We start from the raw sequence: 24016 nt of genomic DNA, 5'->3' as shown, positions 1-24016 counted from the left end.
GGCCTTGGCCAAGATAGCGGCACGTTGACCCCACGCAATGTACTCCGTGTTGTTTGTTGCCAACCGGATTATTGCCACCGATATCGGTACCCATACCGACGGCCTTCTCCCCAGCAGCCACCAATTCGGCAGCAACGTTCGAGCCACGGTGGAAAGCGACGCTCTGGTTAGCCAACTTGGCCACCCAGTCCCATCCGTACAGCTCAACGTAGCGCGTGTACAGGTACAGCACCGCATCATCGTCGTTGGGGTACGAAGAGGCAATTTTTTCGACCTATTGCGGGTCCGTCAGGCTTTCCATCGATGCTGGCGCGGCAAGTCCATCAAGACTGCTTGAGTTGTAGCTAGTGTAGAACGAGTAGATGGTGTACGCCATCCAGGCGCCATCATTGTCCCTCAGTGACGGATGAATGCTGGAGAATCCCTTCGGTTTGTACCGGAGGAGTTTCCCTTCATCTGCCCAGCGAGTGAAATCCTGCAGCGTTTGCAGCGCTACGACGTCAGGTACAAGAGTGTCGGTCTCGAGCTGATCGTCGATATGCACGTCGTGGTATTTGCTATAGTCGACGATGAGAGTGAAGTTGATTTCGGAAAAACGTTGCTGAAAAACTTCGTGCAGGTATTCCTGCTGGGTCGGGGTGTCACCACCGTGGTACAGGACGAGCTTACCACCTTCGGCGACAGCCTCAGCGTAAGAGGTCGTCGATAGACTTTGTTTCCTCGGGTGTTTTGGCCAGAGTACTGGATGACAGCAGAGCGAATGTCGCGATGAGCGGGTGGAAAAGCTTCATGGCGGAGAAGACGCTGACGAGATGGGAGTTGAGGTGGAAGAAGCAAGTTGGAGAATGAACAGACTAGTGAAAAATGACCATTGCATACAGCAAAGAGTTAAAAAGGTGCCCAGAGAGGGCAGTATACTCACCGTGCAGGCCATGTTTGCCTGCACACAGTTTCTCAGCAGGCTGCTGACGGGACGCAGCAAGCATCAGCTAATCAACGGCCGAAAGTTTGTGTGGACATGTATTAGTGCAATGCATAGTGCAGGTAGCTCGACAAACCGAGTCCGTATTTCGCCAAGCGCAGGCCAAGGCGAAGGTGTTTGTCCGATGTTCAAGCGAGTGCAAGCAAATCTGGACCTAGAGGATAACGTGCTCCAGGACAGGCTGCTTACGTACCAGACAGGTTGCTTACGTACCAGACACGTACATGTACTGTACCCGGCATGTTGCTTACTAATATTTTGTTGATTGCAAAAGTCACCCTGAATAAGCGTTGCGCTAAATTTTGTATACCCTGCTTTATCTGCTCCAATTCATTTATAATTAGGCTTGCTCTGTAGAGCAGCAATTAGTTTTCGTGTACCACTTTGTAAAGTGTATTTTTAGGTGACGCGTGGTCTCCAAGTGTCGCTTCATAAAGTAGGTGCCAAGGCTTAAGCAACACTTGTAGCAATCAATAAAGGGACGTCAACACAGTAAGGGCCGCGAAATGTTCACGGCATACAGCAGTACTGGTGTGGGGCTAGAGAGAACATGCCGCGCCACAAGTGACATTGATCATTCAACGAACGAAGACGGGTGTGAGGACTAGAACGACAATGATAGTGTATTCATGTGTGCTGAAAAGCCGAGAAGGTTGTACATGTCTCGCGTGGCTGCACCACGACACTATGTACGCTCCCGAAGAACAACGACTACCACTATGGTGGCTACGGCGGACGGTGAAAGCTGTGCAGTGTACTGTTTTTCTGTAGCTGCTGGACTGCGACTTCAACCTGTTGACGTATTGTGGGTGATCGCGTCAGCGAAGGTACTAGTTTGCCGACATCAAGTGGGAGTGGGAAATGCAACCCCAGCGGTACGCATGAAGTGGTCTACCAGCGCCCAGTACCTGACCCTGGTATCTCATCCTGAAATCTTTTCTACGCCTGACCACTGGTCAGGCGTCAGTGACCAGGTACAGCCTGCGGCTGCGTGCTTGTCTGGTGTGTGCTGTGCGGACATATATGCGATTGGTGACCGCTGGTCTAGAATGACCGCGCCGTCGTGCTGCTCACGACGACACTGACTTAGGTGAAATATGACTTTTTCGTTTTATGTATAGAATAGAAACGTGTGGTGCGGTGTACTGTGGTCGTTTTCGTCTGTTCTGGCTGCAGTAGTAGCATTCGCTGTGGGGGACGCATTCTCTGCAGTAGAAGCCGCAGGCTCCATAGTAGTCGCTTCATTGCTCGAATAAACTCCTGGCAACATCCTCATCGCTTCGCAAAAGCGAGAGAGCTTAACCACCGCAGGTATCTTAGTCATGATGATGTCCGCATCTACGTTCTCGGTCCCAATGAGCTGCTTCGTGAGCAGCTTGAGGTCAACGTTACGCCGCACATGTGATACCTGTTGTCAACGTTCTTGATCTTAACGTAATTGCCTGACTTGGTCGACAACGAGATCGCTTCCTAATTGTCACCCAGTAGCAATGCTTAGGATGCTTCCATGCCAGCTCCTCATAGCGTCCAGCCAGTCACAACACGTCCTTGGCGAGTACCGTCATAACTATGTATCCTGTCTCACGCGTGCCCAGCGCGTTGGTTTCTTGCTTTCTCGACGCATAAAATATTTCGTTGCTGTCAAGCGTGCTCGCATAGCCGCTCATGCTCCGTCTGTCCGCCGGACCATTCGCATAATCGGCGTCTGAGTAGCAGCGCACGTTCGCAGTAGTTCCTTCTGACATGTCTCATCGCTAAGCCATAGTTACATGTAGTCTTTACATACCGTGTTACCCGTTTGGCTTGCGCGTAGTGTGTATGGTCGTCGTGCTAGGAACATACCAAGATGTCTGGTGGCGTGAGCAATGTCAGGCCTCGAAGCGCTCACGAGATACTGTAGTGCTCCTATGAGCTCAGGTTCGGCAAGTCGCAAGGACCACAGCCGTCGAATGTGTCGTAGCCTCAGGTGCTGCACATCTGCTACGGTCCGTCGTGTGAAAGCGCATCTACGTACTGCTTCTGGCAGTACACAATCTGTCGACTTGTTCTGTCGATCAGAATCTCGACACCAAGTAGGTACTTCACAGTACCCATAGTCGCCAACTCGAAAGTTTTTTGCACTGCAGCTGCAATCTTGGCGCACAGGTTTCAAGATCATTAGCAGAAGGTCATTCACGTAGATAGTCAGCAGCAGTTTGACTTCGCCATTCCTATTGAATACGTACAGCCCATAGTCGAAGTCTGTACGCTCAAAGTCCATCGTGACCAACTTAGCATGTAAAGATCAGTTCCAAATGTTGAGTGCCTGCATCAATCCATAGAGGCTCTTCAAGATCTCACACACTACACTTGGACCATCAGCTTGAAACCCCGGTGGTTGCTCCATAAAAATCAGCTCCTCGGGATCTCCATACATGAATGCCGTCTTAACATCGTATTGTAGATCTCCCATCAACACTGCAAAGCGAGACATGACCATCACACTGGTTACCTTTTTTACTTCGTAGCCGGGAGATGTCACGCACCTCAGACTTTTGACTTGTGTCAGGCTTCATCATTCAAGGTCAAACGCATACGTCAACTTACAGCTCCCAGTGGACTGCAAGTAGCCCATAATAATCTGGTTGACCATGACATTCGGCATGTACACAACGTCTTCAAGCCCGTACGCATAGGATGGGCCCTTGACGGGTCGAAAGCATGCCCCGAGGTGAGCTTACAGCTCCCTTCGTTGATAAGCTGGTGTTTCCCGGACCGGGCGCGAGGACTGGCATCACCTCCGGTGCGAGCTGTGGGTGAATGTCACACGTTCGGATGTTATTGCACCTGTGCCAAAGCACTGTGCACGCGCTATCGCAGGAGATAAGGCAGTTCTGAGTGTCAAGTTTGCGACCAACACAGTTGTGAGTATGGAAATGCAAATTCCAGTGTGCTTTGTGTTAAGCACTAAGCTAATAGGCCGTCAGTTCAAAGTGATGGGACTTTTAAAGCGGGTGCAAACCTCGTTTCCACCTCGTCATTAACACTCCTCAGCAAAGTGTTTGTCACTTATTAGATTTACTTAAGAAGCAAGATGTTTGAGCCTTTTCTACTGTCTACATATTCGATCAATTAACTAACGCTCCCACTAAAACTTCAATTACACACCCCTTATCCTTTTTGTGGTCGCATTTGGCTCGCCTTATCCTAAATTCAGTTGCGACTAATCCAGCAGAAAAAACTTTCGTATTTTTGGGCTACCTGTGGATTTTGAGGTTTCTTAACAGTGAACACACTCTTTCCTATCCTGTTTGATCACTTATGGTTTGCTTTATCCTAAATCAAGCTGCGACCTTTCGGAGATATCATGTGATTTTCCGTTTTGCAACGTTTCACACATCCGCTGATCCAAAATTAGTGGCTCCTAAGTTTTGCGACACCCAAAATTTGTGACGTCCCATTGCCCGTACCTATTCCCTAATTTCCAAATTTTGTGACCCAACCAATTTTTCTTTTTCGATTTTCCAATGGTTTCTGTCTCTTATAACCCTCCTCGCCATAGGCATCAGTCTCGGTACGTATCTGAGATGTTAGGTACTAAGTTAATAGGCCGTCGACGTCAAAGTGAGGAGGACTTTTAAAGCATGTGCAATCCTCCTCACCATTCACACTTCTTTGCAAAATGTTTGTCACTTATAAAGCTATCGTAAGAAGTTAGATATTTGAATCTTTTCTATTGGCTACATATTTTAATAATAAAAGTGCATTCTAGCACCTTGAGAGCACACGTCACTGTGGATGTGCGACAGTCTCGTGGCTGCTCAGTGTGAGAATTCGCATTTGGGGATTTTAATTTTCTCATAGCTGATTGTAGAATCAGGTGATTCTCGGTTAAGTGGGGGAGGATGTAACGGGGAACAATCCGATGTACCCCAGGTTACATAAAGAGTGACCCGTCACTCTTGTGGCTGAATACTTGGTACGCGAAACCAGGATCTCTCGAGGCTAATCCGTGCATAGCTACATAGCTCCACTTTAGGATAGGTGACCTCTAGTAGTATTAGAACCCCAGCTAAGCTTATATATAAATATTTACATTAGTCTTAATACATCTAGTCTTCTAAGTAGAAAAACCGTTCCCTCTGAGGCCGGGAACACGTGAGCTAACGCTCACTCAGGTAATAAATACCATTAACCCCCTTGTTTCCGAAACGGGGGTCTTTTTACTTTTATGTTGGAGGTGGAACATAAGAATATATAAGAAATTGGAATAAGAGAAGTTTTTGCACAGCCATGCTCAGTGGATAGTTCAAGAAACTCGAAATTACTACTGCTAGGCAGAAAAATAACAGCTCCAACATAACTTGTCTTATGTTTGCGGAAACGAGGGCCTACCAATAGTTCATGATGAGAAGGTCAACGTAGGCACTGCACTTTATATCTAACTGGTTCGATTTTACTTGTTGCACACGTGCAGCAACGTAAATTTCAACGGTTTTGAGCAATAATGGGGCAGCGAATATGACGCGTCAAATAATTTCTCCATTCATCTGGCTTCAAAAGAGCCTTCTGTCTACACTTGCGCAATTTGCACGACACCGTATTCTTCTCCGCCGCGTCCATCAGAAGGAGATCGGCGATACGCGTTTTGCCTGGATGTGAGGCGGGGGTGGGGGGGGGGGCGGTCGCGCATTTTGTGCGCCAGATTCTTAAGGATGTTATTGTCATTGCTCCAATCATTGTGTAAAAAGCTAAAACACTTCTTAGACCGATCGTACCGAGCTACAATGCACAGGTATTTCTTTGGAATATCACTATTACTAGTACATGCACTAGCGATATCGACCCGCACGGGTACGTACCGTCGGTTTCCAGTTGAACATTCAGGACAGAATCACTGTGTACTTCTGCGGTTGGGACTTGTAGATCGCGCACACTTTGCAGGATCGATGTCGGCGCTTGTGGCCCTGCTCGTTGTCCACGGTGTCCGGGTATTCTTCGAGTCGATGTTTGCACTCGTCTACTGCTTGCGTAGGTGACACAGACTCATCCTCGCTCTCCGCGCGCACCGGAAAAGCTTTTGTTCGGTCTTTGGCACGCGTTTCGTTTTGTAAAATAATTTGCAACATAAGATGATGTTATGTTGACTATAATAACTTGTAGCATTGAGCTATGTTGCCTGAGTCAACATAACACCTATCTCAATTGCGTCGTACGTCTCGGGTGAGTCAATCGCCAGGAGCTTCTCCATAAGTGTCTCGAAGAGCGAGAAATGTTTGGCTCTTGTTCTTTATTTTCCTTTGGTGGTGAAACACAATAAAGCCGTTTACCAAAGCCATGCCCAGCAGGCCGAAGAATAGCGCCCTGCTGTATTTACGGAACTTGCAACATAGCCGAGCACTATATCGCTGCATCCGAAGTTGGTCTGGGTGTCGACGCCACCCATCCAGTGATGGTAATCGCGGACCAACTCCGGTGCAGGGGCAGCTTGCATTTCTCCTTGAACGTGGCGCACTGCAGCAGACATTATATGGCATTAGAGAAGAAATGAGGACAATATTGTAGCAAAACATTACTCACTGACATACTTGTCCGCCGGCTTCAACAGTGGAGTGGAGAAGCTGCAGCCGGCCAAAGGCCGACTTTTATGACGTACCTCAAGCAGTACGCGGTATTCGCACATGTCGCCATAAACACCTTCGTTCACCACTTGTGGGGCTTGGCCTTGTTGAACTGCCTAGTTGGATAGTACCGCAATCGGGAAGGGAGAGTAGCTTCATCAAAGCTATTCACTGGAGGCGCGCGGTACCCACGTGCGAATGTGCGCTGCACAACGTCGACAACTGGATTATTTTTCAGGGGCAATCAGTGCTGGCTTGGGGAGACTTGTTATTGGAGAGCTGTGAATACCCCATAATGTGAAAAATCTGTTCTTGGCCATGTACAAGTTGAATCTGCTAGTTGGAAGTGCCCCACGTGTTTTGTAGACCAATGTGCCACTGTGCCCTTGTGTATTGGCGTCAGCATCCGTGCCGTTTGAAGCCCCACCACACGCATCACCTCCCATAATTCAACGTCATGTAAATTCACCAATCGACTGTGTATATCGTGTAAATTTTCTACCGTGTCGCCGTTACGCCGTTGCTGCGATCGAATCGCCTTCGCCCGTCACGGGGTTGTATGTGGTTGATATCGATTGCTTTCAGAAGCAATCTGGGTCCACCGTTTAGGCGGCATGTAGTAGAACAGTAGTTCCAGTGGATCATCAGCAACACTCATCACACTGTCACTTGGACCCGTCATACAAATCGGCGTATGTGGGATTAGGGCCAATTTTTTCTGGATCTACAAACTATAAAACAACACGAGTAAGAGATGATGACCTTATATTGGAGGATCATTGTGTCCCATAAAATTAATAATGGACCTGGTCAACCTATTATATTTCCATCCGTGCGTACGCATCTTTGAGATAGACTTCGGCTGCCGAGCCATCGGTGAGCATACTGAGCCTGACAACCCCCTTCTCTCTTCATTAGATTCTTCGTCAGTGAGTGCCCTGACATCCCAGCCCTCTCCCCACGCGTCGTCGCTGTCCAAGGCCTCCTCATCCTCCGGTTCTAAAACCATAAAACGGGTTCTCATGATCGGAGCTGAGGTCTGTGCAATCTTTAGCACCGCCGTCCATCAGATTTGCAGCTCCATCCACAACACACGCAATTGGTTAGCACGGCAATGCCGTGGGAGGATGGCTTTATATAGGTTCATACTTACATTCGTCATCAATCACATCCCCACGTTTATCTCCACTGTCATTTTGCAATACACCGCGGCGACGCTTCTTCGAATGTTCCAAGACCGTTTTCTGTGGGTTGTTCGCTCTACGAGAAGTAGAAACACTTGCAGGCAGGCTGGAGCTTGTGTGGGGAGGCGTCAACGGCTTTTTGCGACAGTGGACACTTTATTCAAAACAACATATTACACTTCATTGACTAACGTAGCTCGCGAAGATACAGGTACATGCAGAGTTGGCGCGAGTTGCGGAAACTGCGGTAGGCAAGAGGTCGACTGCTTCTTCTTCTTTTTGGCGCGGCCTCTTACCTGCCGCCTTCTTGGCTGTAGCCTGCGTCGTCTCAGCCGCTTCACTAGAAACTTTAGCCTCCTCTTTGTCGCTGTGCTTCGCGCGACGAGTGCAGCGCTCACACCAAAGTGCGTCGACCCACAGATTCTTCTAGGATTCGGTCAGTTTGCTACGTGGGGTCTTCCCGGCCGGTGTAACCATTCTGGCGCGTTTTCTAGAATGAGAGGTTGAGCGCCCGGTCGTTGGTGGGTGATACTGTCGTTTTCTTGTAACTGATGATGGTGTATCATCCCTACATCTGTACATTTGCCCTTTTTTCACTTACACTTTTCTTTTGATTTTAGTATTGTCTTGGAGCATCTTTACCGGTAGTGAAAAGGAAGGAAAATACACAGCCCTTTTGCTAGTGTCATTTTGTGAGCACTATCGGTGTAGTGATAGGGGTTTAAAAGTAGACGTAAAGTAACACGACTATGTCCTACGAGCACGCCAAAGTGAATACCCCCTCTGTATTCACTAGCCGAGTCGAAAAGACGTCCCGTAGGGAATAGCCATTTTTCATACGGAAACGGCTGAAGCCGTCGTTTCGCTTTAAAAGAAGCACCCGCGCCAGGTACAGCCGTCGCACATCGGTTCGCACGTACATCCCATCTCCAGACACTATACAAGCCCCTGTCACCTCGTACGGGATGTCCTTGGCCGTTTGCAGCGAGTATATCAAGCTATTCTTGCTACATGGCACATAGTACAAAGAGCTAATGAATTTTGCTGTGGTGTGGTGGTGCAGTGGTGCTCTAGATTAAGACATCATGCCGAATGCAACGGGTTGGACCGAAGAGGAAGACGTTTGGCTATGCACTGCGCTCACTAGTATCTCCGAAGACGGATCGATAGGCACCGACCAAGACAGCTCCAATATGTGGCAGCAGGCTCACGCGGTATACTGCTATATCTTATCACCAGAATCTACCAAGCGTAGTGCTGGAGCACTACAGAGCCGATGGTCGAGTTTATAAGGCCAGGCGTGGCTTTATTCGCATCTCTGTATGGTGTGGTGCGTATTGCTGTCTATAATTCTTAGCTTATAGTCGCGTGCTAAGCTGGCTTTTCGTCGTCTGCACCGTCCGCGCTGTCGCCTTAGTGGACTAATGCGTTAACGTCTTCGACGCAGAGACCATTGTAGACTGGCTACTGTAGATGCACGGGGATGGTAGAAGTGCATTTTGGAGCTGAAAATGGACGGGGATAGTGACTCTTAGCAGATTTTCTAGGTTTATCAGTAGGGACCTGCCTATCACTATCACTACATTGGTATTCGAAGCTGGTGTAGTACACGGGATGTTACTCTTTTATGTAAAATAAAGCGTGTTCTACGCTATTCACTTCGACTAATCACTTTTTGTCCGGTACAGATGCTCTTAATTGGCTCATTTCTCATACAAATAGGCACGTGTTGGAGCGACCATCTGGAGATTTAAACCACCAGATGACAATCTGTGCCAATCTGAGCCCATCCAGTGCCCACCAGCGACCACCTCATAGAGAGCCAGCTTTTGCAATCATGTGATGATTGACCACGGGTATACCTATAGCCGAAAAGTGAACTGGACGAGTAGTTCGACGGCACAGTACAGTAGTGTCACCAGTCTGTGGGGCGTGACGGACGCGATTTCTCGAGGCGTCAAGAGCTTCAGCTGCGCTGTACGCTGAAATATTCCGCTGTATTTCTCCAGCTGCTGCTGCCATTGCTTCTCCTGCTGCTGTTGCACATTCACTGCCACTATATCACTACCACTGTGTCACTGCTACTACTGCCACTGCTACTCCTATCACTGCTGCAGCAGCGCTATTCCGACAAGAGCTTCAGCCGCAGATACCAAAGCAGTTATTGCACTACTTACAGTACAGTAGTGCCGCCAGCCACGAAATGCCAATCGAGTTGACGCTTGTGACTTTGGCTGCGCTGTATCTTTCATGTTGACACTCAGACGACAAGCACGCATTCAGCGCCATCGAAAGAAACTTCGTCAGGACACAACCGTTCACGTGAATGGAATGTATTACATGCACATCTTAACGTACCTATACCAAAGGCACCGCAGCTTCTGGTTGCCCACAAGGCCTGGTGAGGTCGCGCCAGAAAATACCTCGGAGGCCAGAGGCACGTAAATGCCACAGTTATAGCTGTCTGTCTGGATGCAGAAGTCCGCGTCATAGAATCCAACGTGATAGCGTCCGGCTCGGTCTGGGAGGAGCGCTATCAGTTGTTCCGCTTTCGCTCGTACTCCTACCTTGTACGTAGACTGCATAGGGTCGTAGCACTTCACTTCTCCCGCCGCAAGGTTAATCAGAATGGCGCACCAATGACTGGGGTTGCAGTCGATTGGGATGAGTACACGCTCGGCAGAGGCGCCGAAAAACGAGGCTTTTAGCGTGTTCACCTGCATGTGTCCTGTATTCATCGACACCGTGATCGCATGCGGGCTCACGACGATGACGTCTGGACTTGGGCCGAGCAGCTTGTTGAGCACGGTGCTCATTGTCACATCGCTTAGTCGACCCTTTGCTGCCAAATCGAGGACCTTTATATACAGTGCCCAGCAACACACTTAGTTACCATCACAGCGCAAATTAAAGATTTCGATGTCTCACCTCGCTCGAAAGCAGCCGCAGATCCCAAATCTTCATATGCATGACTGCATCGCTGTCGATCACAAAGTCGGGACCGCGTTGGTGTGTAAAGTCAATTGTGCCGAGCCACTTGACCGCAATTTCGACCACGAGAATCGCTGCCCTAGCGCGATGGTAGCTCTTCATGACAGGAGGGGTTGCGGTGTCAAGCACGCCAATGTCTGGTACCTCCACAGCAATATCTCGTTCTGGTAGGCCGCTCCGCGTCCTTTGGAGGACTGACACTTTCGAATCGCACTTCCACAACATGTCCTTCAGTAGCACTCGCACAAGCTCGTCCAAGTGCATCGGTTACTTGCTTGGAGGCATTTTGATGGTCTCACGAGCGACAGGCGCCTTGGTCTTCTTGCTTACCACGAAGAACTTGAACTTCATCAGCACAGAGCCAGCGGACTCAAACGACATAGCGTCGTTCAGCATGATTGCAACTATCTATGGACTTAAGTCCTGATTGTACATCAGTGAGTCCTCCCGAGCCATTGCGATCTCGATGTTGCGCTTCGCATGGGCGACCTTGGGCTTCTCCTTCGACCGGCCTCGAGGTTGGGGTGATGACACGATATCAATGTCATCGTCTTCCTTCTCGACGGAGAGCCCGCCCCAACTGACATGGTGGCATTCCCACCTCAGATGATCGCGTGACCATCTGAGATGGTATTGTACCAACCGGAGATGGCGAACTGCTCACTCGGGTTCCAACATCAGAGAAAGCTGCTTGTAACACCGCCATCTCAGTGAAATCCTTGTATATCATGACGCACTGCAGCTGGGGCCAACCAGGATTGTTAGTCTTGAACGCTTTGATCGCAGTCATCAGCGTCACGGCGCGCTCGCTCTGTAGAAAGGCATGCTGAACGAACTGTCCTTTGCCATACGCGTCGTGAGTTATGAACGAGAAGATTTTATACCGAGACGTGTTGGTCCCGTGGGTTGCGTCAATGAGCATCACTTCTGGCAAGTGCTCGAACATGGCGCGCATGTGACATGTCTGGAGCGTAATACAGGTTGCGTTTCTGCGACAACATCAATCGGTAGAACGTACCTACTTTACTGACATACGGCAATCTAGTCAACATACCTTGTCGCCCAGCTTCTTCACAAACACACGGCTGACGTTACCTGGCTCGGCACTAAAGTCAACCATGACCTTCTCCAAGTGCTGCGCGGTGGTAGAGAAGCCGTTCGACACCTTTTTCAGTCCACGGACGATGTTGTGTACGCCTCGTATCGTCATCTCGCGATCTGAATGCTCGTGGATGCATATGAGGATGCTCTTCTTCTTGGCACCCACTTTATGGAGCTCCTTGATTGTCGCGACCACACTCGAAGGTAGAACAGTGCGGACCGAGGCGTACTGACGGTAGTTGTCATCGGCGAGAGCGTGGTTGTGCGTCAGCTTAGAACTTGTGATACAAATCGCGAATATTGGATCGCTGCTACTCGCGTTAACGACGCGAGCGCATGTATTTATCTGGGCCAATACATACACATGCTAGGTAAGTCGGAAGCCCATACGTGACCATCTCGATGATCTGGTGACCACATGAACCTAATCAGATAGGCTCAGATGAATCTGTAAATTCCACACAATCTCAAGTGGTTCGAAGAGAGGCGTACCTGTGCACGACACTTCAACGCGCGCGACTCTTGGCTAGGACGTTTTCCCTTGCTGCGTGACTTAAATGTTCCAGTATGCGTGCAGATCAGTGTCTTGTTGTACTGCTTCCATTCTACAGGAATCAGCGCCGCGGTCGACTTCGTCTGCGTGGTCTTTCGGTTGCGGTCCTCAACTTTGTTGATGGTACGGATGCATAAGTTCTGGGGTGCACAGCACCAAGAGTAAGCTCACCACTGATCATATCTCGAGCTGCATTGAAAGTACCTGGAAGGAGCGCGACGAATACTCCTCCATATACTCATGGAAGGCCTCCCACGAGTCAAACTGAGTTTGTTCGAGAGGAGAACCCACTGTACTATCCGATGGCGGAGTATGGCTGTCCGACTGTGCGCCAGCAGTCTTTGAGATTGTTCGTGATCCCGCGGTCTCAAAATAATTCGACGTGTCTGACTTGCTTCCACGCGAAGCCTGGGAGGAAACGCACGAGCTCTCGCTGCCGTTGTCAGAGTCCTCGCTCCCACTACCTTCACTTACTTCAGCAGGCTGCCGCCGCTTTCGGGTTCCGCGGCCGCGAAGCTTCATGATCGCCCCGAGCGAAACCACTTCTCTGCTTACCGCGTACCAGATTGAGAAATGAGTGGTATGTACGATATGTTGCATACGCGGTATACAGTTTACCTTGCACGGTTGAGTACGTGCGCAAAGTCAGGTGAAGATGGCGGGGCTAGGTCTGTGCAAAAGGTGGGCTAGCCAAAAAGCGAGCTCTAGATGGTACTCTCTAACAAATATTAAGTGTAAGTGACCCTTATTGTACCTCCAACACAACATAAACACTGCAAAAATGAAGTAGGGTATACACCTCTTATGCTCTGAGGTACTGTACAACATTTGTGGGTTAAGCACTTCTTCTGTGCAAGGACTCCGTCACATTGACGAACGATATCTTCACTCTCAATTTTATATCGCACAATTTTGATTTCGGCGCCCAACATGTCCACACATTCACTTTTTGGTTTTGTATGAGAGGGGTGAACGGTCATTTTCGTGCAATAATAATAATTTGGTGTTATAAGAATACAATTTTGATTGCATTATTATCGGCTTAATTGAAGAAAGAAGAAAACAAGTTTGCTCAGCGATACTTGGTAGCATTTCTATATATCACTTTCGAAAGAGAAATTGTAGTGCTACCAGCGAGACGCTCAGAAGTCGCCAGCTACTAATTATATCGATTAAGGCAAGTTGCCTTAGGCAACCCCTGTTCTAGTTAATGTGCACATGGATTCCCTCAGGCGAAAGCCTCCAGCAGCTCCAGGTAATTTACTGAGGATGGCTCTTCAGTAAAAATAAAATGTAAAGCGATGAAGTTCACCGGTAGTTTAAACAGGGTGGTTCAGAGAATCACTCCTGAAAATATATGAAAAGCGATGGTTTATAAACTGAGGATGAGCCTTGCCCATCAGTTTTGGCGTAGAAGCTCCGTCGAAGCACGTCACAATTGCGTGAGTCGTGTGAGCTTGTGACCGAGTGTCAGTCTGACGTGCTTTCGCAGAGTGAAGACAATCCGTTACTCGTCTTCTTGGAAGCCGTTGTGGGGCAATACTCCGCTTTCGTCCTTGTCGGGGAAACGAGCGATCCCCGGAGCAGAGAAAGCTCCATAATTGTTGGCACCACGTCAGTCCTTTCCATATGTGCGAGTGCAAATCAACCCATGATAAAGTTGCGCTATCCTTCTCTGTGGTAAAGTTTGGAACCTTAAAAGTGCCGATGAATGATGGTCCCACCATCCAATGCATGATTAATACATGTAAATGCACCACCCGGAAGTTTACGCGGGACTGAAATTGAGGTCGTTTCATTGCCGTTCGCCTGTACCTATTTCAATCTGAAGTGTTTGACCATGCAATCGGTAAGACTCTATCAGCCAGCATAGCAAAGCGCCGCAACCGATCGGCAACCAACAACACAACAACCGGCTCATTTTGCAATTTGCTTAATCCATCGATTGGTTCCCAGTCCAGTTTATCCCCAGACACCAGCAAGGTCTCCTCAAAGCAGAGCAAGAGTTTAAGTATGGCCATGGGGTCAACTGCTACATTCGTGGCATCTGAGACCCCAAAGCATGTAGATGAGACCAATCGGCTGGATGTCGCATTCAACCTCGTCGAGAATCCGGAGGAGACTGTGTCCAAGGAAAAACCTGCTGATGGGCAGCTGGTGTCGATGGGCGAGCTCTTCTCCTACGCGGACGGCATCGACAAGCTCCTCATGTTTCTCGGCACCGTTGGTGCTTTGACTGCCGGAGTTTCGCAGCCTATACAGATCGTGCTGTTCGGGGACGTACTGAACACGTTCAACCCGGCGGATCCAGGGGCGAACATTGAAAGTGGCGTCGAAAGTGTCGCTCTCAACTTTGTATACGTCGGCATCGCTGTCTTCATTGCCGGCAGTTTCCAAGTGGCGTGCTGGACTATTACAGCTTCGCGTCAAGCCAAACGCATTCGAAGCGAGTATGTGAGTGCTATTATGACCAAGGAGATCGGCTGGTTTGATGTCAATGAGCCCATGCAGTTGGGCTCACGTGTTGCCGAAGCCACCGTGACTATACAGGAAGGAATGGGGCGCAAGGTCGGCGACGGACTCAATTTCTTCTCGATGGCTGTGTCGGGAATAGTGATCGGACTTGTCAAAGGTTGGCAACTAGCTCTGATCTTGCTGGCTTTCACGCCGTTCATTGCCTTCACGGCCTTCTTGGCCATGAAGGTGTTGTCTACGGCCACGCAGGCAGGTCTCGAGTCGTATGGCAAGGCTGGTGCAGTGGCACAAGAAGCTCTGAGTAATGTACGCACGGTGCACATGTTCAACTCGATCAACCACTTTATCGCCAAGTATGACAACGCTCTGGGTCTATCGACTAAAGCGGGTATCAAGAAAGGCTTTGCGGTTGGATGGGGGACGGGACTGATGTTCGGCACTGTGTTCTTCACTTACGCTGGGGGCATGTACTTCGGGGCACTTATGGTGGCTAATGACAATCTGGATGGCAACCAGTGCACTGGCTACGGTTGTTACGATGGCGGCCGAGTGCTTACGGTCTTCTTCTCTGTTATCATGGGCGCTATGGCGCTGGGTCAGGCTGCTCCAAGCGCCGAGGCCATCACTTCAGCGCGTGCTGCAGCGTTTCCTGTCTTCCAAACCATCAAGCGTCCGTCCCTGATCGATCCGTTGAGTGACGAGGGCAAGACCCTGGATAAAGTCATGGGTCGAATTCAGATCGAGAACGTGTCGTTCGCCTACCCTTCGCGTCCAGAAGTGCAAGTGTGCAGCAACTATTCGCTGACGATTGAGCCTGGTGAGACGGTGGCACTAGTTGGTCCCAGCGGCAGTGGCAAGAGTACAATGGTGTCGCTTCTAGAACGCTTCTACGACCCGCTTAGTGGATCTGTCAGCATCGACGGTGTGGACGTTCGTACGTTGAACGTGAAGTGGCTACGCTCGCAGGTCGGACTGGTGGGTCAAGAACCTTCGCTCTTTGCCACGTCGATCATGGAGAACATCCGCTACGGCTGTCCCTCTGCATCGGATGAACAGGTCATTGAAGCTGCCAAGATGGCCAACGCCTACAGCTTTATCAAGGAGTTCCCTCAGCGTTTCCAGACTGAAGTAGGTGAGCGTGGCGCTCAGCTTTCCGGTGGACAAAAGCAGCGAATTGCCATCGCTCGAGCTATTATCAAGAACCCTCCTATTCTACTACTGGATGAAGCTACCAGCGCTTTGGACACGGAGAGCGAGCGAGTTGTGCAGGCCTCTCTGGATCAGCTGCTAGCCAACTCTCACCGCACGACGATCATTGTTGCCCATCGACTGTCCACTATTCGCAATGCCAGTCGTATTGCAGTGCACAGCGGAGGTGCGATCGTGGAGATCGGCTCGCATGACGAGTTGATGAAGCTTGAGAATGGTCACTACCGTCTCCTTGTTGAGGCTCAGAACCGCGTGGCGTCGGAGGAGAAAGAAGAAGCCGCAACTGACGTGATGACTGTGGAGGAAATCGAGTCTCCCGACGACCCCACTGTACGCTCTGGTCGATCTTCGCGGCGATCGATTAGTCGACACAGTGCGCATGAGAAGGAAGCTGCTCTTGTGAAGATGGACAACGAGCTGGGCGATGTCGATCTTCCTTCGATCTCAATGGCCCGAGTCTGGAAGATGTCTCTACCGGAGTGGAAGTACATGTTTGTAGGCTCTCTTGGCGCCATTGTGAATGCCGCAGTGTTTCCAGTGTGGGGTGTGTTACTGGTGAAGGTTACAGTGTTGTTCTTCCACCTCGACTACACTAAGAGCGAGATGATGGATAACGCTCGCTGGTGGGCTATAGGCTTCATCGGTCTTGGGATTCTGTTCGCTGTATCCATCACACTGCAGCACTACGGCTTCGCTGTGGTCTCTCAGAACCTCGTCACTCGTGTGCGGTTGGCCACGTTCAGTGCGATGTTGCACCAGGAAATTGGGTGGTTTGACTTGGATGAGAACTCGTCGGGAGCTTTGGTATCTCGGTTGGCTACAGACTCGGCCGTGCTACAGGCGATGACGTCGGAAACACTCAACAGAGGACTGGTAAATCTCACGACACTCACGATCGCTTTCGCTATTGCCTTCTTCTACAGCTGGCAGATGACTCTCGTCCTACTCGCGGCCTTCCCAGTGCTAGCTGCGTCCTCGTACATCCAGGCTCAGCAAATGGCCGGCACGTCTGGTAACAAGCAGAACAACGACGCTGATACTGCCGCTGGGTCTCTGCTGTCTGAGGCCATTGGCTCGATTCGCACAGTCGCTTCGTTTAGTATGGAAGTGGCTCTGAACACTCTGTATGTGGGCTACCTGAACGTCTCGAAGCAAGCGGACGTCAAGATCGGCATCGTTGGGGGGTTGGCATTTGGTGTATCACAAGGCGCGATGTTCTTGGTCCTCGCAGTACTCTTCTACGTCAGTGGACGCTGGATCTCGCGTGGTATCATCACCTTTGAGGAGTTTTTCATGGTGCTGATGGTCATCATGCTCAGTACGTTCGCGATAGGAATGGCTGCACAGGGAGCTACAGATGGAGCCAAGGCTAAACTCTCAGCTCAGCGTGTGTTCAAGGTTATCGACCGCAAGCCTTTGATTGACGCCACGTCGGGCACGGGTCGCACGTTGGACCACGTGGACGGCGACATTGAGTTCCGCCATTTGGTGTTCACGTACCCTGCTCGTCCTGACGCCAAGATCTACAAGAATTACAACTTGAAGATTGCGCGTGGCCAGACTGTGGCGCTTGTTGGTGCTAGTGGAAGTGGTAAGAGTACGGCGATCTCATTGATGGAACGATTCTACGACCCTGCAGCCGGTATGGTGACGCTAGACGGGAACAACTTGAAGGAACTGAATCTACAGTGGCTGCGCGAGAACGTTTCTCTCGTGAGTCAGGAGCCGGTGCTGTTTGCGGGCACGATAGCCGAGAACATCGAGCTTGGCAAGCCCGGCTCGACTCGCGAGGAGATTATTGAGGCAGCGAAGAAGGCGAATGCGTTTGACTTTATTAGCAACTTCCCGAACGGCTTCGACACGGATGTCGGCGACCGTGGCGCTCAAGTTTCTGGCGGTCAGAAGCAGCGTATTGCCATCGCCAGAGCTATTCTGCGTGACCCAGCGGTGCTGCTACTGGACGAGGCGACGAGCGCTTTGGACAACGAGAGCGAGCGGGTGGTGCAGGCATCGCTGGATCGGCTACTCACACTCAAGCAACGTACCACGATTATCGTGGCCCACCGTCTTTCAACTATTCGCAACGCGAGCCTCATCGCCGTGACGCATGGCGGCGCCATTGTGGAGCAGGGCACACACGACCAACTAATGCAGCTGCCTAATGGCATCTACAAGGGACTTGTAGCGCGCCAGATGAACGCGCACTAGCTGAAAGGATAAATATCTAATACACGAAATAAACACAATAGTACTACTAAATTTTTGATATTACCTTGATGTTGAAGTGTTGCTTTACATTCATTAAAGCAGGTTCAAATATGCACTTCCAGAGTTTACACCTTTTGTCGCGTGAATGTTGCATTAGTTCGAACGACATCTGAGCCCGCACTCGTCAAGAGCCAAAGGCGCGCTAGGAAAGGCAACGGCGACTTGCGCCTTCCAGAGCGTCTATAAGCATGGAGAGACTTGCTCGACAGGTTCATACACGTCTGCTCTATTTGCCGAGCTCATGGTCCTAGTATAATGCCTCCAATATCCCTAAATACAACCATTTTTTGCGTCAGGTTCAAGAGACCCAGAAGCAGCTGAGCTTTCCGGAGACGGACTGGAAATACCATTCTTCGGCAATTGATGAGCTTGCGACGGCTGTGGAGGCGCTGGGTCCCTCTACAAGTCGCAAAGATGCTGCCAGACTGCTTCTGAGTCTCTCGGTGCGGCCTCAACGGCTTGATTACCGTTATCTTTGATCCTCTTCGACTAAGTTCTTGCAATGACTCCGTTCTTAATGTTTTATAGGGCAAAATCAGCGCGCTATTAGTCTCACACCGGTCGAAGCTGGTAAAGGACACATGTGAAGGTCTGCTGAGAATCGTCCAGGAAATAGGTCGAGACTTCCAGGACATGGCCAATGCTTTACTGCCCCAGATCGTTTGCACCGCGAAGAACTCATCGGCAGCCATCCGACAACCAGGATCCAAGCTGCTGTGCAAGATGTCGGAGGTCGTGCGGTACGACCTGTCGCTCTTGAAGAAGATATACATGCCTTTGATGCATGGTGAGGAAGATACTGCACTGCGATGCTACATAGAATTTTTATCTGACGGATTTATGACGTTTTGACTGTACAGCTAAGGCTAGTGTGCTCGTGCTGGAGCAATTGGGGATCATGTTTGTCTACTGGACTGATAGCGAAGTGTTGCCATTCGAGTCGGACGTGCTGGCCATAATTCAACGAGGACTGGAAGATCAAAACGAAAAAGTCCGCAAGACGGCGCGTGAGGTTCTTGCGAGATTCTCGTCGCGATGGTAAGGCTGTAGTTAGTGTCTTTACTGGTGGAGAGCTATTTGACTGACTATGCATGATGGGTTTATTCAGGAGTGAGCGTGTGGAGGACCTTGTGGAAATACCGTCCAGCCAAGCTAAAGCACTGATTGTCAGTGAGCATCGTGACTCGCCACTAGCTGAAGCGATCTTGAAGGAATACCCAGAATTGGACAAGTCCGACTCGTTATTGCGCAGCAGATCATCTTTTACGCAGTCGCGTGCCAGTTCCCGCAAGTCTCCTCGACATAAGCGCGAACAAGATGTCGAAATTCGTGTATCAAAGACTCTTCCGCCAAAGGAACGCGAGCTGCAAGACGGAGCAACGAATAGTGGAGTGGCGACGAGTACTAATACCAGAAGATCGGCTAAATCGCCGGAGAGTACTTCACGTGACCAGAGTGCTGTGTCGCGGCGACTATTCGACAAGCTCGATGTTTCAGAAGGACGTGACGATGATCAACAGGAGGATACACTACAGGCATTTGATGGCTCGCAAATGCACAAGTTTTACTCAACGCTGGCGGAGGCGGAGACCGTGCTGCCACCTGCATCTGAGATTGAGAACATCTTGAGTCCTACGCCTGCTATTCAAAGTCGAACGCGATCGTCAAGCACATCAAGTGTCGAAAGAGCATCACTGCGTCACCCTGGTGCTCAAAAGCTGCAGGAAACAAAGATCCCGAGTCCGTTGTCTCGCAGCCCGAGTTTTCTCAGAAAGAATAGCCTCGAGTCATCTTCCAGTGCTACTAGCTCTCCAAAGTTACGCCCGTCTTTGCTCGCTCGTCCAGGTAGCTTTACGCTCCAAGCGCGTGGAAGTAGCGGGCCCTCCACCCCTGTGGGCAGTGCGAAGTTTGAAGAGGAAAAGGCTGACACGATACCATTGAGCGCAAGTGACGAGTATTTCAGCAAACCAATTCCCAGTTCTATTGCATCTCTGATACCTCCACCGCCGTCCACAGACAACGTTACTCTCCGATCTAGACGACGAATGTTTGTCCACCAAGATGAAGAGCTGTACGCGCCACTGCAAACGTACACTCCGGAGATGTCGTCCCTTGATTTGGCAGCGTCAGAAGAATATATTCAACCACAAGAAGAGGACAAACTGGAATCAGTCGTGAACACAAGTCCAGTGGGCTACGGAGTAGCGTCATCTCTAGATGAAGAGCTCTACACCGATGAAGCCGATGTCATTGGTCATCTGACAGAAGGAAGTGATCACGTCGAGTCCGACACTGAGTGGAAGCATCGCCGTCTGGATTACAGCGACCGTTCTGGCTCTGAGGAAGAGGGGAGCCATCTTAAGGCGAGTTTTGTTGCGAAGAGTGATGCATTCCCGGATGAATGGCATCTTGATGACGGTGCCAGACACAAGTTTGGCTTTAAAGATGAAATTGGCGATCATTTGAGCGATGAAGAGCAGGATCAAGCTGAAGATTTTGGTGGAGTGGAAGTTGAACACAGTCCGGTAATGGACATGTCGGAAAGATCGCAATGGGCATCGCTTCAGAATGTTGAATCGTCACGACCGCAGTACTTCACGGTGCAAAGCGATTGTAGAGAGGAAGAAGATGCGGAACATGAAGAGTTGATTACGGAAATCATTCCCAGTGACGCGCTAGCTGGCCTGCTCAATGTTCGCGAGGAAATGGGCCGTCTTCGAGAAAAGACGCGAAGCGAAGAAACTGTTCATAACTTGCCATTCACAGCACAACACGCAACTGCCAAAAAATCGCAGGACAGCTCGCCAGCAACGGAAAAGCGTAGCAAGGAGGAGCTGTCATACTTTGAGCGTTTAACGCGAGCAGATCAGTTTGCGCGAAGCCCGCAAATAGTACCGCCTGATGCCCCGCACGATGAAACACGTGAGCGTATTGAACAGAACGTGCAACTGCAGACATTTGAGTCGGCTTTGGGTCGAGCATCCTCTGATGACGAGCATGAACAGACTGACGATGACGTGTTTTTGGCTCTCCCACCTCGTCCGACGACCGTGAAGAAGGATGAACCGAACGCGGAACCTTTCGACTTCGCAAAGGAGCCCCAAACTGCAGAAAGCTGTAGCCCACGCTCGGAATCAAACGCAAACACTAGAATTCAAGCGATTGTTCAGCGCCAAGAATCGTACATTGCTCATGATGATCACGCCGGCCGTTTTGATGCCGCAGAAAAGCTGTTTGCTGCTGAGGAGGTTCGTGATTACTACGGCAGACCGCAATCGCCCCATGAGCATTGTATGGCACCGAAGCAGGAGCGTTATGTGCAGTCTCAACCGTCCTACCCAGCGCCGACACGGATGGGCGCGATGCCCGCTCCCGCGAATGAGCGGAACGTAGGGACTGAAGACGTCGGTGATGCTCCGAAGGCTACACCTGCTGAATGTGTGACCAAGACTGATGATCCAGTTGAGAAAGAAGCTCCAAAGCGAGCTCTGGAACGGATGGACGAAGAAACTGCACCGCAGCCTGAGGAATATATGGTGCCAGCAACGACCGAAGACAAGCATGGTATCAGCGCGGCGCCTGTCAAGACGCCACCAAAGGCTACACCTGAAAGAAATCCGCCGACAGTTAAATTGAGCTGGATGTACTCCTTCGGTATCTCGCTTATCATGCTGCTTTCGGCGATTTTCTGCATTTCTGGCATCCTGTACGCCGCAAAGAAAGTGAGCGAGTCCCACGAGTATCATTTGGATCTGAGAGAGCGTATTGGGAGGTTCGAGTCGAGTATCGCCGAGTCTCACAAGAAAGTGCTTCAGCTGGAGAAGGACTACGCTGTTTGGAGCGAATACGTCCGCAAACTGACTGAAGAAGACGAAGCGAATGCTTTGACGCAGCTGCAAGCACTGCACGTTGAAGTGCAGAAATGGCAGCAAGACATGCACGAAGACCTCGTGCAATTTCGACAGGCGCTGTCGGTGGACTCCATCGAACAAGCGTTTGCGAACGTGCGTGTGAACGACACGAAGCAAATCGAAGAGTAAGAATTACGACGAAAGTGCCGCTGGAAGAATTTGCCGTTGTCCAGGACAGCGACCGTTGTTGCGTCCCTCTATTTAACAATACAGCCCAGAAGCAGAGCACTCTAGCGCCAGAGTCTTCTACTGCTGGTTCTGGAAATCAAAGCTACTGTCCTCGTTTTGCGCGTTCTTGTCCACAGCAACATCTAGTCCGCGGTTGGCCTCCTTCAGCTTGTCGAGAGCGTCGTGTCCTGCTTTGCCCAGCGTGTTTCCTCCCATCTCGAGCGTCTTCAAAGACGGATGCGAGTGCAGCGCGTCCAACATCGTGACACTTAGTGCCTCGTGCAACTGGTTGGCACCGATGCCAAACGTTTCGATGACTGCATTGGCCAGTAGTGCAGGTAATAACTCACTCAATCCCTCGCCCAGTTTGTTGTTTAACAGGTGAAGTTGTGTCATCGATTGAGCCTTCAGCAGTGGTGTCATGCCGACACTGGTAAGTCCGTTGTTGCCCATATCCAGGTAGGTCAGCGTCGTATTGTTTGTCGTCAGTACATCTGCAAGAAGCGCAGCACCTTCGTCCTGGCACTTGTTGTTGTTGATACGCAAGATCTTGAGCGTCTTGTTCTCACAGAGTCCTTCAGCCAACGAAGCACACGAAGTCTGCGTCAACTCGTTGTCCGACAGATCGATCTCCACCAACGTCGTGTTCTGCTTAAGCGCAGCACTAAGTGCAGCGACATGTTGGTCGCTTAACTTGCACTCCTTGAGCTGCAACTTTGTCACGGACTTATTCTTTGCCAACGCATCAAAGAAGGTCGACGTTGCACTCTCCAGCGTGTTAAACGACAGCTGAATCGTTGACAACGAGCAGGTTTCCTTCTCTACGAGCGTAGCCAAGTGGCCGAGTCCAGACCCTGAAATTCCCACCTCGGTCACATTTAACTCCTTGACTCCTGACTGTGCGTTCTCACTCAACCCCTTAGCCAGTTTCTCGACTCCTTCGTCCCCGATCTGATTATGGGACAGCGATACAGTCGTCAACGACTTGTTGGTCTTCAGCAGCTCTGCGACAGCTGCCGCTCCATTCGCACCAAGAGACTTAAACTCCAAGTCCCAGTTCTGGAGTCCCGACTGGGTGTTGCGAGCCAAACCGGCGCAGAGAACTTGCACTGCTTCATCTCCAAGCTTCTCTGAGCCCAAACTCAAGTGCTTGAGCGTCGAGTTCGTTGCCAAACAGTCGGCAAAGGCCTGTAGTCCAAGCGGCCCCAGTTGGTGACCGGACAAGTAAAGCTCTTCGAGTAAAGTGTTGCTGCTGATGGACGAGGCCAATTTGACGAAATCTGAGTCGCCGATGGAGCGCGTGCTCATGACATAGAGGCTCCTCGCTGTCTTGGGGTTCGTGAGCTTCTGCAGCAGGTCGTCCACGCCAGCCTTCTTACCCCACGCCATGATTGAAACAGTTGAACGTCACCAGTCAATTATTGAACGGTTGAAGAGCAGGTTTGAGATTTGACGGCTGGATGCCATAAGAGCATATGCGACGTGTGAAAATGGCAGTCATCAACAAGTTGAAGTGATTATTTTTATGAATGGGCTCTGAAACTTGAACCTTGCAGCTGCCGAAAAGATCGGGG

At 50.3% G+C, this 24016-nt stretch overlaps 4 protein-coding genes across 4 annotated transcripts; 2 read left to right on the top strand and 2 right to left on the bottom strand.

Annotated features, from left to right (window-relative positions):
- Positions 1-274: 274 nt before the first annotated feature.
- On the bottom strand, positions 275-1224 carry PITG_15902 (uncharacterized protein; the record flags this gene model as incomplete). Its single annotated transcript, XM_002898089.1, has 4 exons — positions 275-475; positions 670-854; positions 923-989; positions 1207-1224. The coding sequence occupies 4 exons, from the start codon at positions 1222-1224 to the stop codon at positions 275-277; spliced, it is 471 nt and encodes a 156-aa protein (XP_002898135.1).
- A 13206-nt stretch (positions 1225-14430) lies between these two features.
- Positions 14431-18303, top strand: PITG_15900 (ATP-binding Cassette (ABC) Superfamily; the record flags this gene model as incomplete). Its single annotated transcript, XM_002898088.1, has 1 exon — positions 14431-18303. The coding sequence occupies one exon, from the start codon at positions 14431-14433 to the stop codon at positions 18301-18303; it is 3873 nt and encodes a 1290-aa protein (XP_002898134.1).
- Positions 18304-18604: 301 nt separating this feature from the next.
- Positions 18605-22224, top strand: PITG_15899 (uncharacterized protein; the record flags this gene model as incomplete). Its single annotated transcript, XM_002898087.1, has 6 exons — positions 18605-18613; positions 18660-18806; positions 18892-19150; positions 19224-19401; positions 19472-22135; positions 22179-22224. The coding sequence occupies 6 exons, from the start codon at positions 18605-18607 to the stop codon at positions 22222-22224; spliced, it is 3303 nt and encodes a 1100-aa protein (XP_002898133.1).
- Positions 22225-22452: 228 nt separating this feature from the next.
- PITG_15898 (uncharacterized protein) lies at positions 22453-23831 on the bottom strand (the record flags this gene model as incomplete). The annotated part of the gene is made up of 1 exon (XM_002898086.1): positions 22453-23831. One exon carries the CDS (start codon positions 23829-23831, stop codon positions 22521-22523), a length of 1311 nt encoding a protein of 436 aa, XP_002898132.1.
- Between the last annotated feature and the right edge of the window lie 185 nt (positions 23832-24016).

The sequence above is a fragment of the Phytophthora infestans genome, genomic scaffold (genome assembly GCF_000142945.1).
Source record: "Phytophthora infestans T30-4 supercont1.39 genomic scaffold, whole genome shotgun sequence".
NCBI lineage: Eukaryota > Oomycota > Peronosporomycetes > Peronosporales > Peronosporaceae > Phytophthora > Phytophthora infestans.
The sequence above is the reverse complement of the archived record's forward strand: the minus strand, read 5'-3'. Positions and strand labels throughout refer to the sequence as shown.